This window comes from Chionomys nivalis, chromosome 20 (assembly GCF_950005125.1).
Source record: "Chionomys nivalis chromosome 20, mChiNiv1.1, whole genome shotgun sequence".
In the NCBI taxonomy this organism is placed as follows: Eukaryota; Metazoa; Chordata; class Mammalia; order Rodentia; family Cricetidae; genus Chionomys; species Chionomys nivalis.
In genome coordinates, this window is record NC_080105.1 from 29,256,798 (window position 1) to 29,280,289 (window position 23,492).

A 23,492-nucleotide genomic window follows, 5' to 3' on the forward strand; every position below is an offset into this window, starting at 1 on the left:
ACTGCCTCACACGTCCAAGGTCCTGGGTTCAATTCCCAGAGCTGTAAAAGAGGAGGAGCTGCTTCTGTGATCTGGACACAGTAGCTCTAGCATCGCCGTGTGCTGTCACTTGTGGGTCGTTGTTCACCTGAGTGTTTTTATTCTGCGAACTTTTTTGAAGCATCTTTGGGTACCGAGGAGGCAGCCCTACTTTACCAAGGGTCCCTGGATTAGCAGTTCTGAAACTAAGATGCGTCGCGGAAGTATGTTTGGTAGTCTGTGATATGTAGTTTTCCTCTTTGTATCTGTAGTATTTTCCCCTCTAACAAAGTGAAATGTGTTTTTTCTTTAAAAAGCTAAATAGAAAGGCATCTTAGTTATGATTGGCTAAAAACGATGGTCAAAATAAGATACCCACTCAAAACCCAGACACTGGTACGGAAGTCAATATTAAAGAAACCCAGGCTAAATTGGCATTTTGTTTATTTCTAAAATGGAAAGGTAGCCAGGGCTTTCTTAGGATGTGGGTTGAGAGCTACCTATCTGACAGGTCGTTTTTCCTGGCGGGCACCGATTTGGAGACATTCCTCCTCATTTCCATCTGAGGATCCAGACTTCTGGGCTTCTGGGTATGAAGACCTGAGTGTTCATGGAAGAGAGTCATCATTTTGACTAATGGAGGACCCCAAGCACACCCACTCTAAGCAGCTCTTCACGGAGTGTCATTTTTCCAGCTCAGTGGACTTTTGATACATCTCGCTCTATCAGCCACCGGGCTGGAAATCTCATCACTCTGGTATGCCTTGTGAGTTTTTCTTAGTGTTTGTTCATAATCATTTTTATGGGCGATTAGTTATGTGAATTTCAACGTTCTTGGTTGATGGGAGCCTATCTTCATTTACTCATGAAACCCGGTTTCTTTCATGAACCATGCCATAAAACACAGGTCGAATTTGATTTTTGGCTTAAAACTCACCTTAACCAAATTAGGATAGGCGTTTTTCATCTCTGTTTAGTGAGGAAAAATAACCACGGAAATTATTTGCATTGGCTCCAGTGTTTAAGCGGAAGCCTGTCCACCTGTGCCTGGACATCCTGGTTACTATGCTGGAACACGTGACTGTCTGATAGCTATCAGATGTCAAGACTTTACCAAAGCCCCACTGAACACTGCTTGCTTGTATCATTTTACCATTAATGCTTTCACAGTCAAGCACAAGAATTGGTATTACCTGCATCTGATTTTACCTAGTTTGCATGCATGCACCGTCTCGGTCCAGGACAAATACACTGAGTTGATAGAATGCAGATCTGGTGGCTAGCCTGTGCCATGCTATGTAGGAGCTGTGTGGCCTTGAATAAGATACTTACTTCTTGAGTCAGAGTTGCCTTCTGTGTAAACAAGGGTTAATAAAATAGCCAACATGTGTTTTCTCTAGAAATTAAGTGAAGTGATGCGTGTAAAACACACATTATTGAGTTCTTATTATGATTTAGTTCTAACATTACAGTTTTTGGTGTTTGGTTATTTACTTGTTTTGTGCTGGAAATTGAACCTTGGGTCTTATGATGCTACAAAAAAAAAAAATCTCTACCCCTGAGCTACATCCCCAACCCTTTTCGTGGCACATTTTTGGGGGCAGAGGTTCTATCTAAGATGCGCATGATGGTTTTGAATAGTCCAGGCAAGCACTAACCTTTCCATTTTCCTCTTCCCACCACATAGCATCTGGGATAACAGGTCTCTACCACTGGACCCAGCTTACGCTTTCTCTAATCTCCATTCCGAAAACATTTCACACTGCCCTGCAAGGATGCAAGAATCATCATATTAACCGGACATGGCGATTTTAATAGCTAATTTTTAACTCAAAGGTTTCTCCTCCTGTTATTATATTGCATGTTTATCATTAGAATATTTTGCTCTGCCATTACTTTTTGGACCCATACAAATTTGACCCCAATAAAAGTCATAGAGATGAGTAAATCCAGCATGATTTTCATGTACTAGGTTCCTTGCTATTATCACACCATTCCCACAATCAGGAGGACATAATGAAATAGAATATAAAAAATCTGTATCATATTGACAAGTGGAAATATTCATAGAAGCCTTTGAACCAAATCTAGAAGTGGCGGAAGGAGATAACCTGCAAACCAGAATTTTACTTTCAAGGAAGTTAAATTTTCTATTAAAAATAATCTGTACTATATCACTAAGGTTTATTTGACACCAAACCATACATAAATCAGAAAAACATTATTAAAGACCTATTATATGGAAGATATTTTTTAAAAAACAGTATTTTGTGTGGGTTCTGTGGCATACACCTTTGCTACAAGGGCTGTTGAGGCAGAGGCAGGTAGACCTCTGTGAGTTCCAGGCCAGCCCAATCTATATGTTAACTTCTAGAAATAAAGGGAACCTGTCTCAAAGATCAAAAAAACAAAAAAAATAGCATTGCAGTATATTCTTCCATTGAGGTGACTGAAATTTGAAGTAGAGAAGAACCATGGTAATTGGATAAAAATGTGGTCCTATGGGAAAACTTTAGTTAGCTTCAGTCCTTCCTCTTTCCACCCAATATACCCCAAATGGGGTTCAGCCAGAAACAACGATGCGGCTGAAGACTGTGTTGAGGGGACACAAACCAGAGATACATGAGATTGGTTAGTGGCACCATGGCTCTGGAATAGTTTGAGCCACTGAGACTGGGCTCGAGGGAGCTCAGCTGGTTGGTGAGATCTATGGGTCAGTCAACCTTGCCCCATCTTAGTCCATTCCACTTATTGTATGTGGGAGACCCATGTCAGTGGTGGGGTCTAGCCTACCGAAAGTTCACCTGTGCTGGTGGAGAACACGGTCCAAGTAGCATGGTCCATGTGGCTACCACTGAGCATCACACAGCCAAGCCCGTTGCAGGATTTCTTTTTTTAACGTGCTTACTGACACATAGTCATTCTCCCTTGAAAGTAGGGAAGAGGAGATAATGAAGGCGATGAGCCACTCTACTTAAAAAGAAAGCACTAGATTGTTAGCAAGTAACAAGCCTTGAAGACCAGGGAGTGGAGGAATGAGGCTGCTTTTATTCTTTATTGAAACTGTAAGGCATTGATTTACTATAGAAATAATTGCATTATAATTGCGTGAGACTTTTCAATGCTGTTTGAAATCTTTTATTCCTTTCAGCGTGCCACCAAAATGTTTAGTGCTTCAAAGTATGCCATAAACACTCTAGCGGAGCATTTGTTGAACTAGAAAATTAGGTGTGATTAGACTAATAAACCATTCTCGCAGGGAACTATTCACAGGATGCGAGTTTCTTCAGAATCCGTTTTGATGGCATTCACTTTCTTGACATTTTAGCCATAATTCGTCTTTTTAACCAGATGCTTTCAGATACGTCCCGTTCCTGTTTTCCTCTTCTACGCCTTTGCTTCTGCCAAGTGCTGTCTTCTGCTTCTGCGTCTTGACCTTTCCTGGAAGGATGACCCCCACAGGAGGTAACGCCATTCAACTGCCGTCCTGAGTACGCATCTGGGTCATAGTACCCGACGGCAGTGTGATGTGTCGTGCTTTCGTCACCAAAGCCAGTTCCACGCTCTTGGTTGTGGCGCCCATAGGAAAACCATGCTTGCATGTGGTTTAAAGATGGTGGGAAGGACCAGAGCTCTGGCAACATTGTTGTTAGCTTCCTTAATTCTGCAGCTCTTACAGGAAGGGGTGATCTAAGCTACGTAGGAGAAGGCTAAGGTGAGAGGAAGGGCTATGGTGTTGGGATCCAGCTGGTTAGACAACAGGGTATGTTAGCGTGTGTTAATTACAGTGATCGGTACTTTACTTACTTAAAAAAAGAAGTGCCTCCCCCATCTGTTCTCTCACAGGGCAGGAAGGCACATTTATGTTTGAAATATGTTTTCTGATCTGGGTTAATGAAGCTAACTCAGAGAGCATAAATGGACATGTTTATGAATTCGATTATGTTTGTAAACATAATATAAATTAATCTAGGCATTCACTGCTGGACTCTCTGAGTTAGTTGGATCCCTTGCTCACGGAACATTTATCACAAAATAGTCTAACAAAAATTCAATTATAATAATTGAACGTTTCTATTTATTTTTCACTATTATTATCATGACAAGTTTTTTGATACTCATAGCGTCATGAACTCCATCAAAGAGAAGCCCCGCAGGCCCTAAGGAGTTACGCTCACAGCGTAACGGTAAGTCATGTCAAGTGTAATACTTCATCGGCCTGTGTTCTGAGGTTTTCAAGTTGTGTCTACTAGGAAGCGTCTGCAGATAAAGGATGAAAGGAAAAGGCATTAGGTACATTAGTTGAAATTGGCATCATGTTGCCAAACTGTAATAAGCCTTAGGGGAGCTCACTGTTGAATCTACTCAATTGAATGCTGCAATTTCCCATAACAATTTAAAAGGCCTGCAGGCATGCTAAAGTCATAGCTGGATCTTTCAGTTAACACTCTGTAACATGACCCCAAAGCCTCATTTACATCACAGCAATTAAAATAGATTCCACATTACATGCTTACCACCATGTACCAGAAAAATCATCCAATGAAATGCGGCGTTTTCCAAAACTGGTCGTGCAAATCAGAAAATTCACGGTTTCTCCTTTGCCAAGTGATACTATCATAACATCCGTAGTTACTGGAGGCCTCGCTGGTTCCGAAAGGGCAGAGGGCAGAGCAGATGAAGAGGAGGCAGTTTGGACTCTTAATAACTAAAAGTCAGGACAATTTGGTGACTCACATGAAATTAGGTTAGTGGTCTCAGTTTGCTCCATAGGTGACAGGTGTCCATTATACAAAATAATTACTGTAATCAGTGCTAATTGGCCCCCTACTAGTAACTAGAATGAGGAGAGACCAAAAATTAAATGAGTACTAAAATAAGACACCTCCCACCTGCAGAAAGGAGAGTCCCCAGACTGGGGTAGCCACAGCCACCATGCCTAGGTGAGAAGCTTACGGAAGAGCTCAGTAGCGCTTATGCTGGAAGGAAGTGTTTGCACAAACTGGAGTCCATTGCTAGTACTACAGTCAAATTAAATTAAAACTCCTCCTGGCAATCGGACTATCACTATTAACTGTGATAGCACACCTATTTTCAATGAGGCGAACGAAGGGCAAGTGAAATTGCCTTACAGGGAAGCCACAGTAGCCAGAATGAGATCTGACCTTCTCAGCAATGGCGGCTGCCTTTCGGTAGCGCCTTTCTAACTGAAGAAACACAGACCAAATTGACTTCCTTCAAATCGCTGCTGTGGTTTCATATTTATTGAGTAGCCACCATTTACTAGCTTACCTTGAAAGTGTGGTTTTTAACAATTGCCTAAGCACATCACCACGGCATAAAACAGTGGCAGAAGTCCAGCTTCCACGCTTGGCAGTCAGTCCGCGGGGGGGAGCGGGAGGATACAGACCGTCGCTGTGTGTGTCTACTTGAATGCTCTCGCTTGCACCGCCTTTTTGCGGTCAGGAAGAGCGTCAAAAGAATCCTGCTTCAGCAGACATCTGAGAAGACAACACCTTAATCTGCTGCCCAGCTCCACTTTAATTCTCTGCCTTGCGTTAGAACTCCCAATCGGGAAAGCATCAGGAAGAATTTGATGGCTCTTTCTGCTCCGGAGCCCTCTTGCTCACTCCCGAAAGGGACTTCCTTTGTGCCCACACTGTTCTCGCCTAGGCACTGACCTACCTAAGCCACAACGTGGCACCCTCAACAGGTACCCCCTGACTCAACATGAGCCATGTCCACCGGACTTTGAAAGTTTTATAATTATACACTTTCCATCTTTATGATGAGACATCAGGTAAATCCAGGGCTAAGTACTCGAGTGCACATTTCCTATCTTTGCTTAACTAATTGGCAGCATTTCTTTGAAACCATAGTATTTGAGTGTGCCGCGCATATGCACTTTGCGGTGTATGACTAAACTTAAGATGTCAAAACATTGAATTAGGTGAGTCTACACCGTGGGGAGCCTATTTATATTCCTTACGATCCTGTTGCATTTCAGTCTGTTTAAAAACAAATAGTAAACACTGATGATGAGAATATTAAGGGAAATGCTAATCTTCTAGAGCGAATGCACAGTCAGCATCGCAGGCTGGCTGTAACAGCCTTGGCCCCAGTACCCACGATGTTGCCAATGAGATATTGCATCTAGACCCAACGAGCCTGCACCCTCTCCACAGCGCACTAAGGGGGTTTGTTTCTTAACCAGTGCAACTGTGTGTGTGTGTGTGTGTGTGTGTGTGTATGGGTATCTATGCTGATGTGTGTGCAGGTTCACATTTGTGTGTGGTGTACATGTTTACCTGTGTGCATGCATGTTGAGCCCAGACCGCAATCTCAGACGTCATCTTCAGGGATGTTGCCTACTTCCTTTGAGATAAGATCTCTCACTAAACTTTTAGCCCACCAATTAGCCCAGACCCCCACTGGTTAACAAGTCCCTGAGGTCCAATTGGCTTCACTTCCCTGCACTGGGCTGACCAGCTTGTGCCACAACACCCTGCATTTTTGTGTGAGCCCTGGGAATCGAACTCAAGTCTCCAGACTTAAAGCAAGCACTTCACTGGGCGATCTCCTGAGCTCCCGGGAGCATTTCTTCAGCTTTTTGAACAATTCGGGCTCCCAGATTGAACCCAACGTCATTTTGAAACCTTGAAGCCACTCTGTAACTGGCCTATCCATCCCCTAGAGCAAACTCACAGTCAAGGAGGAAGTGGGATTTGGGGATCTGTTCATACCTTTCTCTTTGTTCCACTGGGCAACGTTACATTGAGCGATGACACTCCCCTCCAACACTGGACCCCCGTCTCTAGAGCTCTCTCCAGGAATCTGTGAAGGTGCCATTTGGCTGGGCTAGCACTTTTCAGAGTGTGATGAAAACTGTCTGGTGGGCAGTAGAGAGAGAGTACGTGTTTATTATAGCAATTTTGTCTGTGGGTTACGGAGGCTTGACTAACTGCGGTTATCCTTTATTCTCCAAGTACTTGGGGGTAGTTATCAGGTGTTATGAAATAAACCTACCACAGCTCTTTCAACCTAGAACCTCTTAACCAGGTTCATTGCTGCCCTTGAAAGTTCTTCCAGTGTTCGCCTCCTGCTTTCTGCAACCACGATGTAAATATTTGGATAACGTTATACGTGAAATCGTTTCTGAAATTATTGGTGTGGGAGCTGTGTTTTCCACCTCCTTCAGTGACAGAATTTCTGAATAAGCTCATAAAAATTCAAAACCAAAATTCCATTCAAACATCTCAGGGAAAATACCAGTTTCCTTTTGCATGTCTAATTCCTTATGCTCTCCCTCCCATGACTGATCCATTTTGAACCCCCTGAGCATTCTCAGATGATTGAGGTGTGAGCCTAGTGGTTATGGACATTATTCTTGGACAGGGGACAAAGTTTTTGACTTAATGATAATAGCTGGCTTTTACCAATTTTGCATGTGCCAACCACCACACTAAACACCTTAAATTTATTTTAATTTCATCTGATCTCCGCAGTCTCTCTGTAAGAAAGTTATTATCATATGCCTGTTAGAAAATTAAGTACAGGAAAGAAAGCCGTGAAGACTTCATGTAATCATTCAAGGTCACATGTCTTGTCAATGTAAATAGTGCGAGCTAGGCTTTACACGTGGGTTTGTGCGATGGAAGCCACTGCGCTTTCCCGTTTTTCACACTCGTATCAACAGAGATATTTTTAGTTGAAAATTCGGGGTAGGAACATATTGTTTCCGAATCTGTTTCTAAATCGTATTTCTGTCTCGGAGGTCTGTTTCTTCTTTATAGACTGCAATGGCAGGCAGTCTTGCTCCAGAAATGTAAACAAGCTCCAAGTTTACAGCCTCCCAGATTAGTAACAACAAGGAAAGGAGCCAGTGGCTTTATCAGATGTCGGGGGACTGACCTCATAGGCATGAATTAGGTCAGAGGTCCGCTCCGCATCGATCACTGACATTCAATAGAGGAGGTTCCTGGACTGTGGGGTTTGGAGTCTGCTTCCCATGAGCCTGCTTCATCATGATCACTGAGGGGAATCATGAGTTTATAAGGAAGATTCCAATTGCCAGTATGACCCCATTGAGAGAAGCTTATGTCTACGAGTGACTGGACCACATGGGGTGGAAGACAAAGGGAATTGGGCCCATGCCCCCATCTGAACATACAATATCATCAGTATCCTTTCCCCGCCAGTGTCAGAGAAGCATCTTGGAAGTATTGTCAGTATATTGAAGTGTCTTGTTGGTCCTGAATTACCTTTCTTCTCCTTAGTTAAGTTGCATTTGGTTTTCATTTTTGTTTTCCCAATACTGGAATCTCAGCATATTTAAATATTATGGTATTTTCAATACGACAACCTCTTGATAGTTAGCAGTGGGTCTCTTGATAATCCAATAGTTTGTTAAAATTCTTTGCTATTCCCTGTCCTCCCGTTTTCTCTTTCTTTGGTTTTGTTTTTGTTTTGTTGTGGTTGTTGTTGTTGTATTTCATTGATTTGTTTTGTTTTTGAAACAGGGCCTCCTTATGTAGCTAAGGCTTTCCTGGAAATTTCTGTGCAGACTAGGCTCACCTTGAACTCAACATTTTCCTACCTCAGCCTCCTGAGGAGTTGGATTGTTAGTGAGGTTTTTGTAATGTTTAATTCTTCAAGATTTTGTTGTGAAGTCTAGTGATTAAGGGTAACTATTTGGAGACTTGGAAGAAAAATTGGTAAAGTGGTCCCCAGAAGACTTGAGTTTGATCTCCAGACCCTACACACACACACACACACACACACACAAAGCTAGGTGTGGTAATTGTGCTTGTCGTCCTGTCCCTGGGGAGGCACAGACAGGAGGATAGCTATGTGTCCCTGCCAGCTAGAGTAGCCGACATGACAAAGTCCCAGGCAAATGAGAGACCCTGTCTCCAAACAAAAGAGTGAATAGCACCAAGGGACCAATCACGTTGTCCTCTGGCCTCCATACATATACACACCTACACATAAGCATCAACACATACATACTTACACACACGGGCATACATATACACACATACACTAGCACATACATATTCTCTCTCTCTCTCTCTCTCTGACACACACATACACACACACACACACTTATACACAGAGACACAAAAAAAGAGAGATTTGGAATAGACAGGAACGGGTTCAAAATCTGATCAATTGCTTTCTATATGACCTTGGGTAAGTCAATTATCCCCTTGGGCCTTAGTTCTCGTATGTGAAATGGGGTTTATAATTCTTACTTAGCAAGATTATAATAAGGATTAAGTGAGGGCATATATGTAAAGGACCTGGCATATTTCAAGCACTCGATAAATAATCAAGATAGAAATTAATAATTCACCAGGAGCTTTTCTGGCCACTCTTAAGGAGAGGACTGGATGCAGCACTTAAGGAAATGACATCAACTCTTTCTCTCAGAAGCTCTTCCCAGCTGTCACCGGGACCATCAGACAGGACTTGAAGTCATGCACAGTGTAGCTAACTGTAGCTGTTTAAACCATCTGGAAAGCTAGCTCCGCTTCTTTAAGACCTATAGTTTAGATTCTGTTCCCCAGGTTCTGTGGTTTATCAGCAGCAAAGAAATACAAGGAAGAGCAGGTCCTTGAGTATGAGCCCCAGAGTGGCCCCGAAGGTGGCTGGACTTGAGACTTAGTGTTAGTTCTATTAGTTTTCTTTCCTCTTCCATAAAACTGGTAAGTAATTTAGAATTTTCACCAGCAAAATGCCCAGCGTGGTACAGTGTTTCATTAGCGGATGTTGCTATTATCAGCTTGTGTCTGACTGCAGCCAACACCCCTAACTAGATAGGCTCATTCCTTTGAAGATGGAGGGGCTGCCTTCTACCAGAATACAGCAGCTGGAACAGGATCTAGCTTGTCTCTCTGGGTTTTGCTTTACCCGGGGAACATTTGAGGCCATTTTGATGGCACAATGTTCCACAAATGACACATTAACTGTGCCCTTCTCTCATCCCTTCAGACCAGATGCCATTAGGAAGTAGCGGGCACTGTACCGGGCAGCTGTGCCTTAAATGGTGGTAGGAATGCATAGATGGGGGTGATGGGTATTGGTTGGTCCAGGCAAGCAGAAACTTTCAGAAGTATTTTTGTATTTTACTCTAAACGTCTCCAAGCTGGGAAGGCTTCATTTGATTCAGCTCGATGGAATTCTTGAGTGCATTTCCCATTTGTTCTGAGTGTGGCGATCATGGCCTCCCTGCAGCCACAGTTTTGTAGCCATGCGTAACTATCAACATGTTGACAAAGCCTATTAAGTATTCCTTTCTATAGTTTCTATCAGAAAAAAGTCACTTACATACCCAATCATGCCAAAAAAAACCCTTTAAATTGTTTTGAAATCATAGAGCAAAAACATTCCCATTTTACATTTCTTAGTAAATAAGCTTTATTATCTGTGGTTTTTTTTTTTCTTTTTTGGCCATTTCTGTTTCCATTTACTTATAAATATTTTGGAGAGGTTTTTTTTTTTTTTTTTTTTTTTTTACAATTTGATAAGAATTAAGCCATTTTTATTGCCTAAGGCACTGTTCTATATATTTTCCAATTAAAAATTTTCCCGTATTCACTTCTGTTCTGAAGCTATTTTAGTACACTGTTCCTATTTATTTCATTACCCGCATTTATGTATTTGTTGTCTTTGTGAAGAAACATGAAAGCTGGCTTTGAGCTTTAAAACAATAAGCTTCCTACGTATTATTTTTAAAATAAAGGCATGAGTCATGTACACACCCATGCACATATTTCACACATGTATGGATTCATAGTAAAACCAAATGGCACAATGTTATGGAGGGGAGTATTCTTTTCTTGGTTTGTTTGTATGTTTTAGTTTTTTGTTTGCTTGGTTGGTTGGTTTGGTTTATTCAAGACAAGGTTTCTCTGTAGCTTTGGAGCCTGTTCTGGAACTAGCTCTTGTGGACCAGGCTGGCCTTGAACTCACAGAGATCTGCCTGCCTCTGCCTCCCTCTGGAGTGCTGGGATTAAAGGTGTGCACCACCACCTCCCAGCTTGTATATTTTAGTTTCTACAAGAGACATATTTTATGTTCTCAGTGAAAGAAAAGCAAACACAGAGAGGACTCTGAGCAGAGCTTGGGATGGCCTTCTCTGCTCAGTTCCCGGAGGAGACCCTTGTGTAGGTGTTCTAGCATAGATCCTGGTACCCATCCCGGCTCTCTCTCTAGTGTCAAGTCAGCATCCCCGCTGACCACGTCTCCAACCTGGCCACTTCGCCACACCCACACTGCCGTTTTAGGCACATTTCAGGCTGACTCCTTGCTTGCCTGGACTTCTACATGAAGCTCAGTCCCCAGGCTGTCCTGTCTCCTCCCCTTGTCTCGGATACCCCTCCTACTGAGGGTTTTTGAAACTGAAAGCCTGTTGATAATATCATTTGCTTATCGCAACTCCGCAATGGTCTCGTGACATGGGTCAAGCTGTATGAACCCACTTAGCCTGCCCTTTGATGCTGCTTTTCACCTTTGGGGTCCCTCCACACTCACCTTGGGCCTCTCTATTCACTTTGTCCCTTTGGCATTTGTCTTTCAAACCCTCCCTGGCTCAGTGTTTTCTTTTTTTTCTATTTTTTTAATAATTAATTTATTTAATTATTAAAGATTTCTGCCTCTTCCCCGCCACCACCTCCCATTCCCTCCCCCTCCCCCAATCAAGTCTTCCTCCCTCCTCAGCCCAAAGAGCAAGCAGGTTTCTCTGCCCTGTGGGAGGTCCAAGGACCACCCACCTCCATCCAGGTCTATTAAGGTGAGCATCCAAACTACCTGGGCTCCCACAAAGCCATTACGTGCAATAGGATCAAGAACCCATTGCCATTGTTCAGTTCTCAGTAGTCCTCATTGTCCGTTATGTTCAGCGATACCGGTTTTGTTCCATGCTTTTTCAGACCCCGGCCAGCTGGCCTTGTTGAGTTCCTGATAGAACATCCCCATTGCCTCAGTGTGTGGGTGCACCCATCGCAGTCCTGAGTTCCTTGCTCGTGCTCTCTCTCCTTCTGCTCCTGATTTAAGTACTACTCAGCAGTAAAAAACAATGACTTCTTGAATTTTGCATACAAATGGACGGAAATAGAAAACACTATCCTGAATGAGTTAAGCCAGACCCAAAAAGAGGAACATGGGATGTACTCACTCATATTTGGTTTCTAGCCATAAATAAAGGACATTGAGACTATAATTCGTGATTCTAGAGAAGCTAAATAAGAAGGTGAACCCAAAGAAAAACATATAAGCATCCTCCTGAATATTAACCTTCATCAGGCGATGAAAGAAGACAGAGACAGAGACCAACATTGGAGAACAAGACTGGCTCAGTGTTTTCTGAATGTTACTCTCTTCATCTGTCCTGTTCTACCTCAGTCCTTCTGCTACGACTCACGTTCTTGTGCTCAGGTTAAATCTTGTGTCTCCTGTGGGCCTTATCTAAATGTCAATTATTTATGCATTCATTTGTTCATTCATTGATTCCATTTGTTTATTTCAGAAAAATCTGGTTTGGGCCCTCCGTCTCGATTAGATCGCCTCCTCTAATCTCTCTGAATACAATAACTTTTTCAAGGCTTCATGTGATTGTTAACTGTTTATTTGTGTCATCCATTCTTTGACTTCCTTCTCCTGTATCAGAATGAGAGTGAAAGTCCTTTATCTTGTGTCTCCATCCCCAGTGCTTCTTGCCATGCCTTGCAAGTGCTAGGCATTCTCTATATGTATGATGAATTGGTAAACAAATCAGTGATCATCAGACCCGTGTCCATCTGGGTCAGACGTAGATCCACTTCTACGTCTTCTAAATTGCTCTGGTCCATTGCTCTGTGTAGTCCTGCTTTGCTCTTTCAACTGACTTGACACTCTGTAGTGAGTGTCGTGGTAAGATTATTTTAATCAGATGTGGTTGTTGATACTTTTACATTAGGTTTTTCCTTTTACATCCTGTTATTTTCAACATTTTTGTTTGTTTTTAACAGTGCTGGGGGTTTAACCTGGTCAACGTATTTGCTTTTAGCCTCTTTAGTGTTTCAGAATGTGTTACCTGGGAACAACATCAGATGGCACCCTGCTTTGAAAATGCAATGTGAAGACCTTTGCATGTTGTGGACTGTATAGATGATTTTTGGTTAATATGGTTATTGACTTAGCTACATTTAGGTCTGTCATACTGACTCAGGTTTAAACTTGAGTTCCACCATTTCTTTGTTCTTATCTTCCTATTCTGCTGTCTTCTTTATTACTTTTTATTTCTTTTATCAATTCAACGATCATTTCCTGGCTCATGAGCTATAACTTTTTGCTTTGTTACGTCAGACATTTAGAACGTACAGTGCATGACTTAACAGATTACCTTTAGGTGCTATTTTGTCGTTTTGTGTGCAGTATAAACAGCTTACAATAGTGTGCTTCTTATTCCCTTCCTTTATGGTATTGTTGCGGTTTATTTTGCTCACATGCACTGTGAACCCAGAAATACATTGCTTTGACTTTTTATTGTGCTTCCAAAGATTTAAACATTTTCCTATGTATTTCTCCACATCCTCAACATTGCCAAGTGCTGCTTAGCACATATCTAGGTGACTGTGCCTCCTTCTCATTGGGTGGCTTCCTTTCCATTTTCACGTCATATAGTCTGCTGCTGATCAGCTCTGGTGTATATGAAAACGCATTGATTCAAGCTTAATTTTTGAAGTACTGACGTATTTTCCTTAGGTATGGTGTTTCAGATGATTTTTTTTCTTTCCATGCTTTAAAATCTAGTGCCCTCCTCTCTGTATGCTTACATTATTTCTGTTTAGATGCTCTCAAAAGAGAGCACTCTTTTCTTTTCTCTGTTGTTAAGAGTATTTCTTTACTGCTGGATTGAACAGTTTTCATCATAATTAAATGTGGTGGTGTTCATTTCTTCATACTTCTGCTTGGGACTTGAGTTTCTGGGATCAAATTTGCAGTGCTCCTCAAATTTGAAATATTCACACTTACTTTTTTCTTCAACTCCTCTCTGTCCTATCTTTATCCTATCCTTCGGGTTCTGTCACCACACTGACTTCTTAAAGTGATTCCGTATCTCAGCGATCATTAGTTCACTGGGAGACTTGTCAACCCATTAGCTTTACTATATACTGTCACCATTTGTGTCTTCCTTCTAATTTGTAATTCTTCACCTCAGACACTGTAGAGTCCCCTTATACTTGACTATACATTTCTTTTTTCTATCCTCTGTCAATTTAAACTTCAAACATATGGGATACAATTATCCTACTTGCTATCTTAGTTACTTTCCTACTACTGTGACAAAACAGCATGGGCCTGGTAACTTCCAGAAGGAGGAGTCTATTGGGGGCTACGGTTCCAGAGGGATAAGAGTCCACCACTATCACGGTGAGGAACTGTGGTAGCGGGCAGGCAGGCATGCTGACCGGAGCTGGTAGCTGAGGAACTGTGGTGGCGGCGGGCAGGCATGCTGACCGGAGCTGGTAGCTGAGAGCACAGGACTCACATCTCCAGCCACAAGCAGGAACCAGAGAGGGAGCACTGGACCTTGGAAACGTTAAAGCCCAGCCCAGGTGCCACACTTCCTCCAGCAAGGCCACACTTTCTAAGCCCACTCAAGCAGTGCCACTAACTGGGGACCAAGTTATTCAAATGCCCAGTGATATAGGGACATCTCATCCAAACTACCCAGTCACGGCCACCTTCACACCCACGTCCAATAACTCTAGCAACTGTGTCCCTTCTACATCCAGGCTCGATTAGCTGTCTTTTCCCTTCATTATTTTCCTGCTCTATTGTATCCCTGGATATGGATAAGAAGCATTGTGGATTTAATCTTGTTCAATGATGAATGCTTTTATTTATTTATTTTTCTACAATATCCGTTAGCCTTGTGGAAGTGCAGTTATTTGGAATCGGCTGTTCACGTGTGGCCTTGTTTTAAGAAGTAGGAGGTGGGACCAGGAGTGTCTTCATTTCAGGCCTCCATTCCACACAAAACTGAAACATTATTTCCCTAAGTACATGGCCCAATGCAGTCTGGGGCTCTTGCAGAACAGCTGGTGTAAGGATGGTACACTTAGGTGAGCCCTGGATACTTTCTCCCCAATATAGGGTCTGGAGTGGGGGTAGTTTTGCCCTTAGAAGATATGTTATTGTGTAGAAACATGTCTGTCATGAACTGCTACTACAAACACTTAGAAGGTAGAGGCTAAAATATATTAATAAACATCACACTACAGTGTAGCACCTTGGAAAAGGCATTTTTTTTCCTTCTAAGATGTCAGTCAGTGGTCCTGAGGTTGGGAATGCTGTCATCATCATCAGCTAGAAACTGAACCCAGGTCCTCTGCATGAGCACCATGCAGGCCTATCTTAACAACTGAACTTAATCTCCAGTTTCCCATCTTTGTTCTTCTAGACAGGAGGATAAACTTAGCTCCTGTGACTCATCTTACAAGTAAGAGATAGTTGACTTTAGCTGTTATCTACTGTTGTCTCTATTAACTGTCATGTTTAAAGAAAACACCTTGCATAGTGCTGATCTTCTCAGCCACTGATATTCACCACCTTAGTTTCCTGGTTTTTCTCCACTCTTGTGTCCTCTCAGCAAGCATCACTTCTGTGACTTAGCAGTGACAACCTTTCCTTGGAAAGTCTTTCATATTTCCTTCTGTTTTCAATGAATCATTGTTTCTCTTGTCGGAAACTGGAAATCCAAATTATTGGTACACATAAACTTAGCATTACCAAGGAGGTTACCATAATATGATTTTATTTGTATACTTAATTATTTCAATTCTTTGGTTTACAAGTTTGCCTCAGAAAATGCAATTTTCTCTAAAAGGAACAATAGCAATTGATTTCCTCTTGTGTTCAACTGCTGTTAATCTATTCAAGAAAAGAAATACTTTGAAATGTGCACGATACAGGAAGTTATGTTTACTGTTTGATTAACATAACTGGCAATAATTCATAAACACTAATTTATTAAGGAAAAGTGACTTGTAACAAAAAGGTGAAAATTTTCTTGCTATTGGGTATGAATGACTTAATTTACGTCTTTAATCTAAAATGTTAGGGTGATAAATTAATGTTTCTCCTAAGTCTACTTATTCTTCAGGGTAAGTCTTTCCATTATAACATGAGTAGGAGTGAATTTTGTCCTCAGAGATCTTCAAGGTAACGCTAAAAGACATGTAGTTCTTACAGAAATCAGACATCAGGGAAAGCATGAGTGACTTTGACCAGCAGGTTCTTTCTCTTTGGGGTTCACGTTCTTTATCTCAACTCTTAGAATTTTAGAAGTGCATTTGATTTTAGAATGTCAATGATAGGTCAAAAATTAGACTCTTTGGCATCAAGAATTTTAAAAATACATGAACTACAATTAAAAATCAGGTTAGTTTAGCCGAGTGGTGGTGGTGCACACCTTTAATCCCCAGCACTCAGGAAGCAGAGGCAGGCAGATCTCTGTGAGTTCAAGGCCAGCCCAGACTACAGTACAGAGTGCCAGGACAGGCAGGCTCCAAACCTACACAGAAAACCCTGTCTTGAAAAAAAGAAAATCAAGTTAGTTTGTAAGTGTAGAATTTTTAAGGTTGGTATTTGGGGGGATTTATTGTTTTTTTTTTTTATTGAGTTCCTTTTTCTGTCAGGTTCAAGGTAGATTTAAATGCTATATCTGGGGGCTGGAGAAAGAGCCAAGTGGTTAGAGACATTTGCTGTTCTTGCAGATGACTAGAGTTCGCTTCCCAAGACCCACATGGGGCAGCTCTCAACAGCCTGTAACGCCAGCTCCAGGAGATCTGATGCCATCCATCTTCTGTGTCTGTGCTCTTCTCCATGTGTGTGCACATATACACATAGGTGCACACAGCATAAACAAACAGTTAAATAAATCTTTAAATACTGCAGCTACCATTGAAGTTAGGGTGAACCCATCTCAGTTATAAAGCTGGAACTGCCTGCCTGTTCATTTATTCATTTGTTTGGTCTCATCTCTCAAGGTCCACAAACTCACTCACTGCTCTTTGCATTGTACCCCCAAAAACCAGTGTGAGCCAGAACCATCATACTCCTCATACATTAAATCCATTGAGCCTCATGCAGTATCTCTCCCTCACCTCTGTGACTGTAAGGAGTTGTGACTCACCGTCATTCCCCGGAATCACAAGAAGCATTGTTTTCCACAAGTCACTAACCATCGAAAAGATTAAAATTCAGAGTATAGCATCTACTGAATGCACACTGCCTTCCCATCATCATGTATGTGCAGTCAGGAAATCAGGTGGATTCATTCCATCAGGACATCTGCATTGTAAAGCAACAAATAACATAGTGATTCAGATGTTTTAAGTCCAGCTGTGAGTTTCAAAGTACAATGATTTTTAACTGACCTGTTTTTTCAAGGGGTTAAAAGAAATTAACTATGTCTGAATGGCAATACAATGTTGTTCTCATGTCAACTCAAACAGCCCATTTTTGGTTAATTTGCTTTGCAGGACTCTTGTTTCCCAAAGGCTGCACTGCCCGCCCCATCTCTTAGGTTCTTTACGTGGGGTCTGTGTATGAGCACCTTCTCCAGTGTGAGAAACCAGAAGTCACTGTCAAAAGATGTCAACGGTTTAGCACTTCCCAAGCAGTCACAGTTCTTAATCTCCCCCTTCTAGGCCTTGAGTGGAGGAGATAACCCAGCAGACCGCCTTTGAAATCATAGTGAACTCATTGACTCCCATCAGAAGCGCATCAGTGGCTGCAAGCATTGCAGTGTAGATTAAATCCTCAAAGAGTCTGAACTGTGTACAAAAGTAGAATGATAGATAGAGAACTTCTTGTTGTTTTGAGGGCCCAAGGTCAAATTGCCTCTGTCTTTGATATTATATTCCATTGATCTTGATTTATCACGGCCACTTAGAATTGCTTCACAAACAAAACTTAGTTATCTGGTGTTATAAATGTCCTAGAATGTTTGAGTGCTGGGTGGACATGGGTGGTGTACTGTCGTAGGGTTAGCATCCACAAAGCTGACACACGGGATCACAGGTCCAAGGACATCCTGGCCTGTATAGCGTAGCAGAACCCCTCTTCCCCCACAAACTTAACTGGAGAAAAAGTTCAAGACTACTCTGTCCATTAAAGGAAAAGCAGACAAAGAGACATTCCAAAGTGAGGCCGAGAAACAGCTAGCTCAGTGGTGTGGTACATCTCTGCCATGCCCAAGGCCCTAGGTTGCCTCCCAGCACCATAAAACAAAACTAATGTTATCTTCAATGCCAATGTCTTAACATCTAATTAATACCACAAAGTCCCTTCTTTTCTGTGGTAATACACTCATGTTACCGTATCAAAGAACTACGTGAGTACATAGCATACAAGAACACAAAATTGAATCATGAAAATTAGAAAAAGTTTTTGTTTTTACATTTTAAAGTGAATTGCAGTGTGCCAAAGATCCGTTCTTTGGGGTATGGTTTGCCTAATCCCCTTCATCAGGAATGCTCATTTTGAAACACATATCAACTTAGGATGCAATTTGAAGTTCCGCAACGCCTTGGAATTCCAAATGTCTCTTACTGGGAGTGCTTAAATGATATTTTCTGTTCAATTAAAAAGACTTTTTGAGCCGGGCGGTGGTGGTGCATGCCTTTAATCCCAGCACTCGGGAGGCAGAGGCAGGTGGATCTCTGGGAGTTCGAGGCCAGCCTGGTCTGGTCTACAAGAGCTAGTTCCGGGACAGGCACCAAAGCTACAGAGAAACCCTGTCTCGAAAAACCAAAAAAAAAAAAAAAAAAAAAGACCTTTGGTGACCATTTAATTTTGAGATTCTATATAGACTTTCCTCCAAAGAGCCAAATGCTGGTTTTGAAAGGAAATTTGTGTTGAACTTAAGACATATTTATTCAGTGTGTCAAAGGAGAAATTATAACAATGTAATTGAGAGATCATTAAGGCCAATTAGTGTCTTTTTCTTCAGATTCCCAGAATCAGGCCACTGATCATTCTGTAACACAGAGTCAGTATTTTAATAGGCTCATAAGACAGGTGAGTTTTTATAAGCAGAGAAGGGCTGTTTTAAAAAAAAATGCAGAAGCAAAGAGCAGTGACCAATTGTTTGGAAATCACACTTCGTGTAAGGTGAGAACAGAAAGAGAAACTGGCTGGCTGGAAGTTTCTTTCAGGTTAGTTTTCCTAAGAAGTAAAACATGACACCGCCCCCTTTAGCGAACTTGACTGAATCTCTTGCTTGGGTGGTTAAAAGATAATCCCACAGTTTTTGTTCTGAACCTTAGCATGCATGACCCACTTGGGTCCTAGTGTAGGACCCCAGTCCCCATTCCAAGCTCTTCTAATTTCTATTTAACAATCCCGTTGGAAAGTATGTTACTATCTCACTAACTAAATGGAGAGTCCATTTGAGCAGTAACATTCCTTATCCACTCCTAGGTCTTCAGCACTCATGGCGGCATTTGGTAAATATTCACCTAAAATAATCTCTGTTTGGTTAGAATAATTAAAATAAGGAAATTCATTAATTTTATTATAGTCTCTGTCACATTACCAGAAGTTATTTTCCATAGTTAGCTAAAAGGAAAGCTACAAATAAAAACTCAGGTTTTATTAAGAACTGTTAGAAGAATTTGTAAGAGAATAGCAAATTCATGAATCATAGTCAGTAAAAATATTACGTTAGAATACAGTTACAATAAAGGAAAAAATGATGGAGAAGTGAAGATTCTTTTTGAACAATCTGAAATATTAATTACTACTTTGAATGACCTAGTTCAATTCAAAAGTAGGGGAATGTGGAAACCCATTTAAAGAAAGCCTTGATTGGTCGTTCATGTAGTGGGGTGTACGATTTGGCTGAAGATGCGGCTTGGAGAGTATCCCAAATGTTTATAAGTAAACACAGTAGAGTCTGTTAATGCGTGAAACAATCCTACACCAGTTAGGATTTAAAGGGGTATTTATTTTCGGGGGGGGGTAAAACTCACAAAATACCAGTCGTCAGGAAAGGAGCCTAGTCACTAGAGCAGGAGCTGGAACCAAGCACCCCAACCAAGAGAGCCGGCTGAGGCTTGCTGCTCTTTTTTAAAGATAAACAGACCACGCCCCAGTGGGCTGGTATTTCAGCAGCTATTGGCTGAAGGAGCAGAAGATCCTTCCGCAGCACCTCCCCCTTTTGTTTTAGTGAGAGCGGAAGGCGCTCCCACAAAACAGTGGGCTCGTACTATTGAGCGGAAGTCCTCCTGCAGCCGTCTGTGACTATCCCAGCCCAGAGTTTTGCCCCACTTTGAGTATCTGGATGGAAGGCAGGCAGAAGCTGATGGTTCTAGTTGTCAGGTCAAGATGGAAGAAGGAGACTTGTTGACAACCTCAATGTAAGCGGTGTCAAAGTAGGAGAATGAGAGGCTACAAGACTCCGCATCAGAAGCACGCCAAAGAGCGGTATGATGGGTCTAATGATAGACAGTGGAGAAGGGGCAAGAGCCTCTTTTGCATGGGGAATCTGCATGGAAGAAAATACCTAAATGGAAATCACAGCCCTGCAGATTCAGAAGCAAGGCAAGGAACGGGGGCTGGCCAAGAGTCTATTTCAAGTGGATTGTGGAAACCCGGGGATTAAAAAGTAGATTTCGGAAGGTGGGATTGGAGTGGAGCAACACACCGAGGGTTAAGACGGAGCTCCTGGGAACCTTCAGGTTAAAATGAAGGACGGAATGAGAAACAATAAAGACAAAAGAGGATCACAAAATGCGGATTAGCCTAGGGCAACTTTCCTTCTTCCAGCTAGCTGCGGACTCTGAGCCCTGTCCGCTGTCAGTTCAGCAAATTCTGGAAAAGGACAGTTGCTAAGCAAAGAAACACAATTTGCTCTGTTCCTTCTAACATATTCTTGCTATCAGCAGTTTCAAAAAAAAAAAGAAAGAAAGGAAGGAAGAAAAAAAGAAAGAAAGAAAAAGTGCCCCCATCAAATTAGCCACTTGAATTGCCTTAAATATCAGGGTACAACTGATTAAGTTCACATGCTAGGGAGGAAAATAAGTGCTTTTCAAAAAGGGGGTTAGAAGAGGGGAACAGCTCTTTCCATAGCTCAAGACGTTTAGGGCCTTAACACATAAAAATTACCCTCTGAAGCAAAAGTCTTTGTTAAAAAAAAATGAATACACTATTCAATATGTTTGATGACGTTTCAGCTATAAGAATCTCCCAATTTGTTCCTTTGCTTTAAAAAGGTGAAAAAATATTAATAACATGCTTTTTTTTGGAAGAAAAAGAAAGGATTTTTTTTTTCACTACAAGTAAATACTGTGGGAGAAAACTGTTCCACTATGGGATATTGAACAAACTACTGCAGCCAATTTTTAACTGGCTTCTATAATGATATTCAAGCTTGAGTTTAATTTGTATTTTGTGTTATTATGGTGGTGGGCAATCAAATAACATGCTTCGTACAAATGTCCAGAGCAGAAAGCGTGCCACACCTCTTGGCATTACAGACCGTGTTATGAGAATCTTACAGATATCAGTTCGGTGTTAAAAATGGCATTCTGCCTTGCAAAACTCAGCCCATTGACTGAGACGGCCAGCAAGGCGTCAGGCTGTGGACGACGATTACGCTGACGTCAGACCAACCTTTTATCTTTGCAGAAAGGCCAGTGAGACTTGAACTCTGAGCGGGCCGTTCGAACAAGCGGGACCGATGTGTCCAGAGAAGGAATGAAGTATGGATGTGAAGGAACGTCGGCCTTACTGCTCCTTGACCAAGAGCAGACGAGAAAAGGAACGGCGGTATACGAACTCGTCCGCAGACAATGAGGAGTGTCGGGTCCCCACACAGAAGTCTTACAGCTCCAGCGAAACCTTGAAAGCTTTTGACCATGATTCCTCGCGGCTACTTTACGGAAACAGAGTAAAGGATCTGGTCCACAGAGAAGCAGACGAGTATACTAGACAAGGTAGGTACACACTCTAGTCAAACACAAGGCATGCGGGTGTGTTCCTAACTTCGGGGTGCCCCTGGGTTTCAAGCCCTAGATGGTGAAATGACTAATTTTTTTTTTTTTTTTGTCCTGGCTGATGGTTTCAATTTTGAAATACTTAGTGGATCACACAGTATACCAGATGAGAGATAGAAAGTCACCTGTAACACGTGGGCTCACAGACCTGGGTCCTCACACGTGTGGAATAGAACTCCTCGGCCCCACATCTGTGCACGTATGAAGTTAAGGGTTTCTACACTCACTAACACTGCTGTTAGAGATGGTGAAGGAAAACAGGGATTGAGAAAGAAAATCTCACAAGCACCCATAAGGGTAGAGTTAGGGGTCTAGCTAACCTCACATTTCATCCAGCCCGTCCATCCACTAGATGGATGATACAAGATAGGGGCATGAAAGGAGTCTCTGCTCTTTCTCCCCTGCAACCTCATACTTAACACAGCCTACATTTCCCAGATGGCCCCAGAATTTGGTCATTTGCACACATTTCCTGCCCATTTTCTCACTCTGTTTTCCTGCTCCCAACCTTGCCATTCAAACGGTGACACTTGTAACTTTGGTGTGACATCCTAGAATGACTGATCCTCGTACTTCTAAACAAGTCGCGAGTTTTAAGGAGGGCACACAGTTAAATTTGTCTTGTACAAGACTGAGGTGCGGGCAAGGTTTCGCCAGTGAAAACAAAACCCTCTTCCATGGCGTTTCAAAGTCCATAGACCTAGTGCCCTTTGGTTAATTGAATCGAGAAACTAGAAGATATGGAACCTCAGTAAGAGCAGCGATCTGCATGTGTTTTCAGTCACCTCATCACTGACTGAGTGACTGAGAACTTGACATTAACCGGGAGCAAATCTAGGAAACTAAAAAGGGATGACGCAGAAGGAATGATTCATAAGTCATTCATGAGGCTCTCACTTGCTTACCCATGATGCCTTTCTCCTCTGCGTTACCGGAGAAGTCATGCTAAATAAAGTGAAAGGGTATTCATTTGTCAAAATCAGTTTATATTGTAAAATAAATTTACCTAATTTCCTGGAGAGAGATTCCCCCTCAAAAGCACTCCTTACTATATACTGAAATTTCATGAAGAGGGGCAAGATAGCTTCCGATTTTTAATTCTGTTTAAAAGAGATACAGAGCACACTTGGCTGTGTACCCTTGGGAAGTCAGCAAACACTGTATACGAGAATGCTGAACCTGTTTTCCCTCTCATATTGTCTCCGCAGCTGAAAAACATTATCAACATACATTTTTCACTATTTTTGTAAAGTCGGCAATGCATGCCATCTGAACCCTACATGAAGTCTTGCTTTTCTTTAACAAAAATAACTGGTTAGTGCCGTGTCGTGGGAAGAGTAGTAGAACGGCCCTGCTTTTTCAAGCACTATTAGGAGAAAACTTGGTCGCACATGTGGCAAAAAGCACCGGGGAGGCTCATCCCCA

General features: G+C 42.0%; 1 protein-coding gene across 8 annotated transcripts in view; it reads left to right on the plus strand.

Moving 5' to 3' along the window:
- Tenm3 (teneurin transmembrane protein 3) overlaps positions 1-23,492 on the plus strand; it is a 707,864-nt gene that overhangs the window by 238,975 nt on the left and 445,397 nt on the right. For all 8 annotated transcript variants that reach the window (XM_057752171.1, XM_057752173.1, XM_057752172.1 and 5 more), the window contains exon 2: positions 21,700-22,007. In XM_057752171.1, coding sequence (XP_057608154.1) covers positions 21,776-22,007 — 232 coding nt within the window. In that variant the 5' untranslated portion in view covers positions 21,700-21,775. The remainder of the gene's footprint in view (positions 1-21,699; positions 22,008-23,492) is intronic.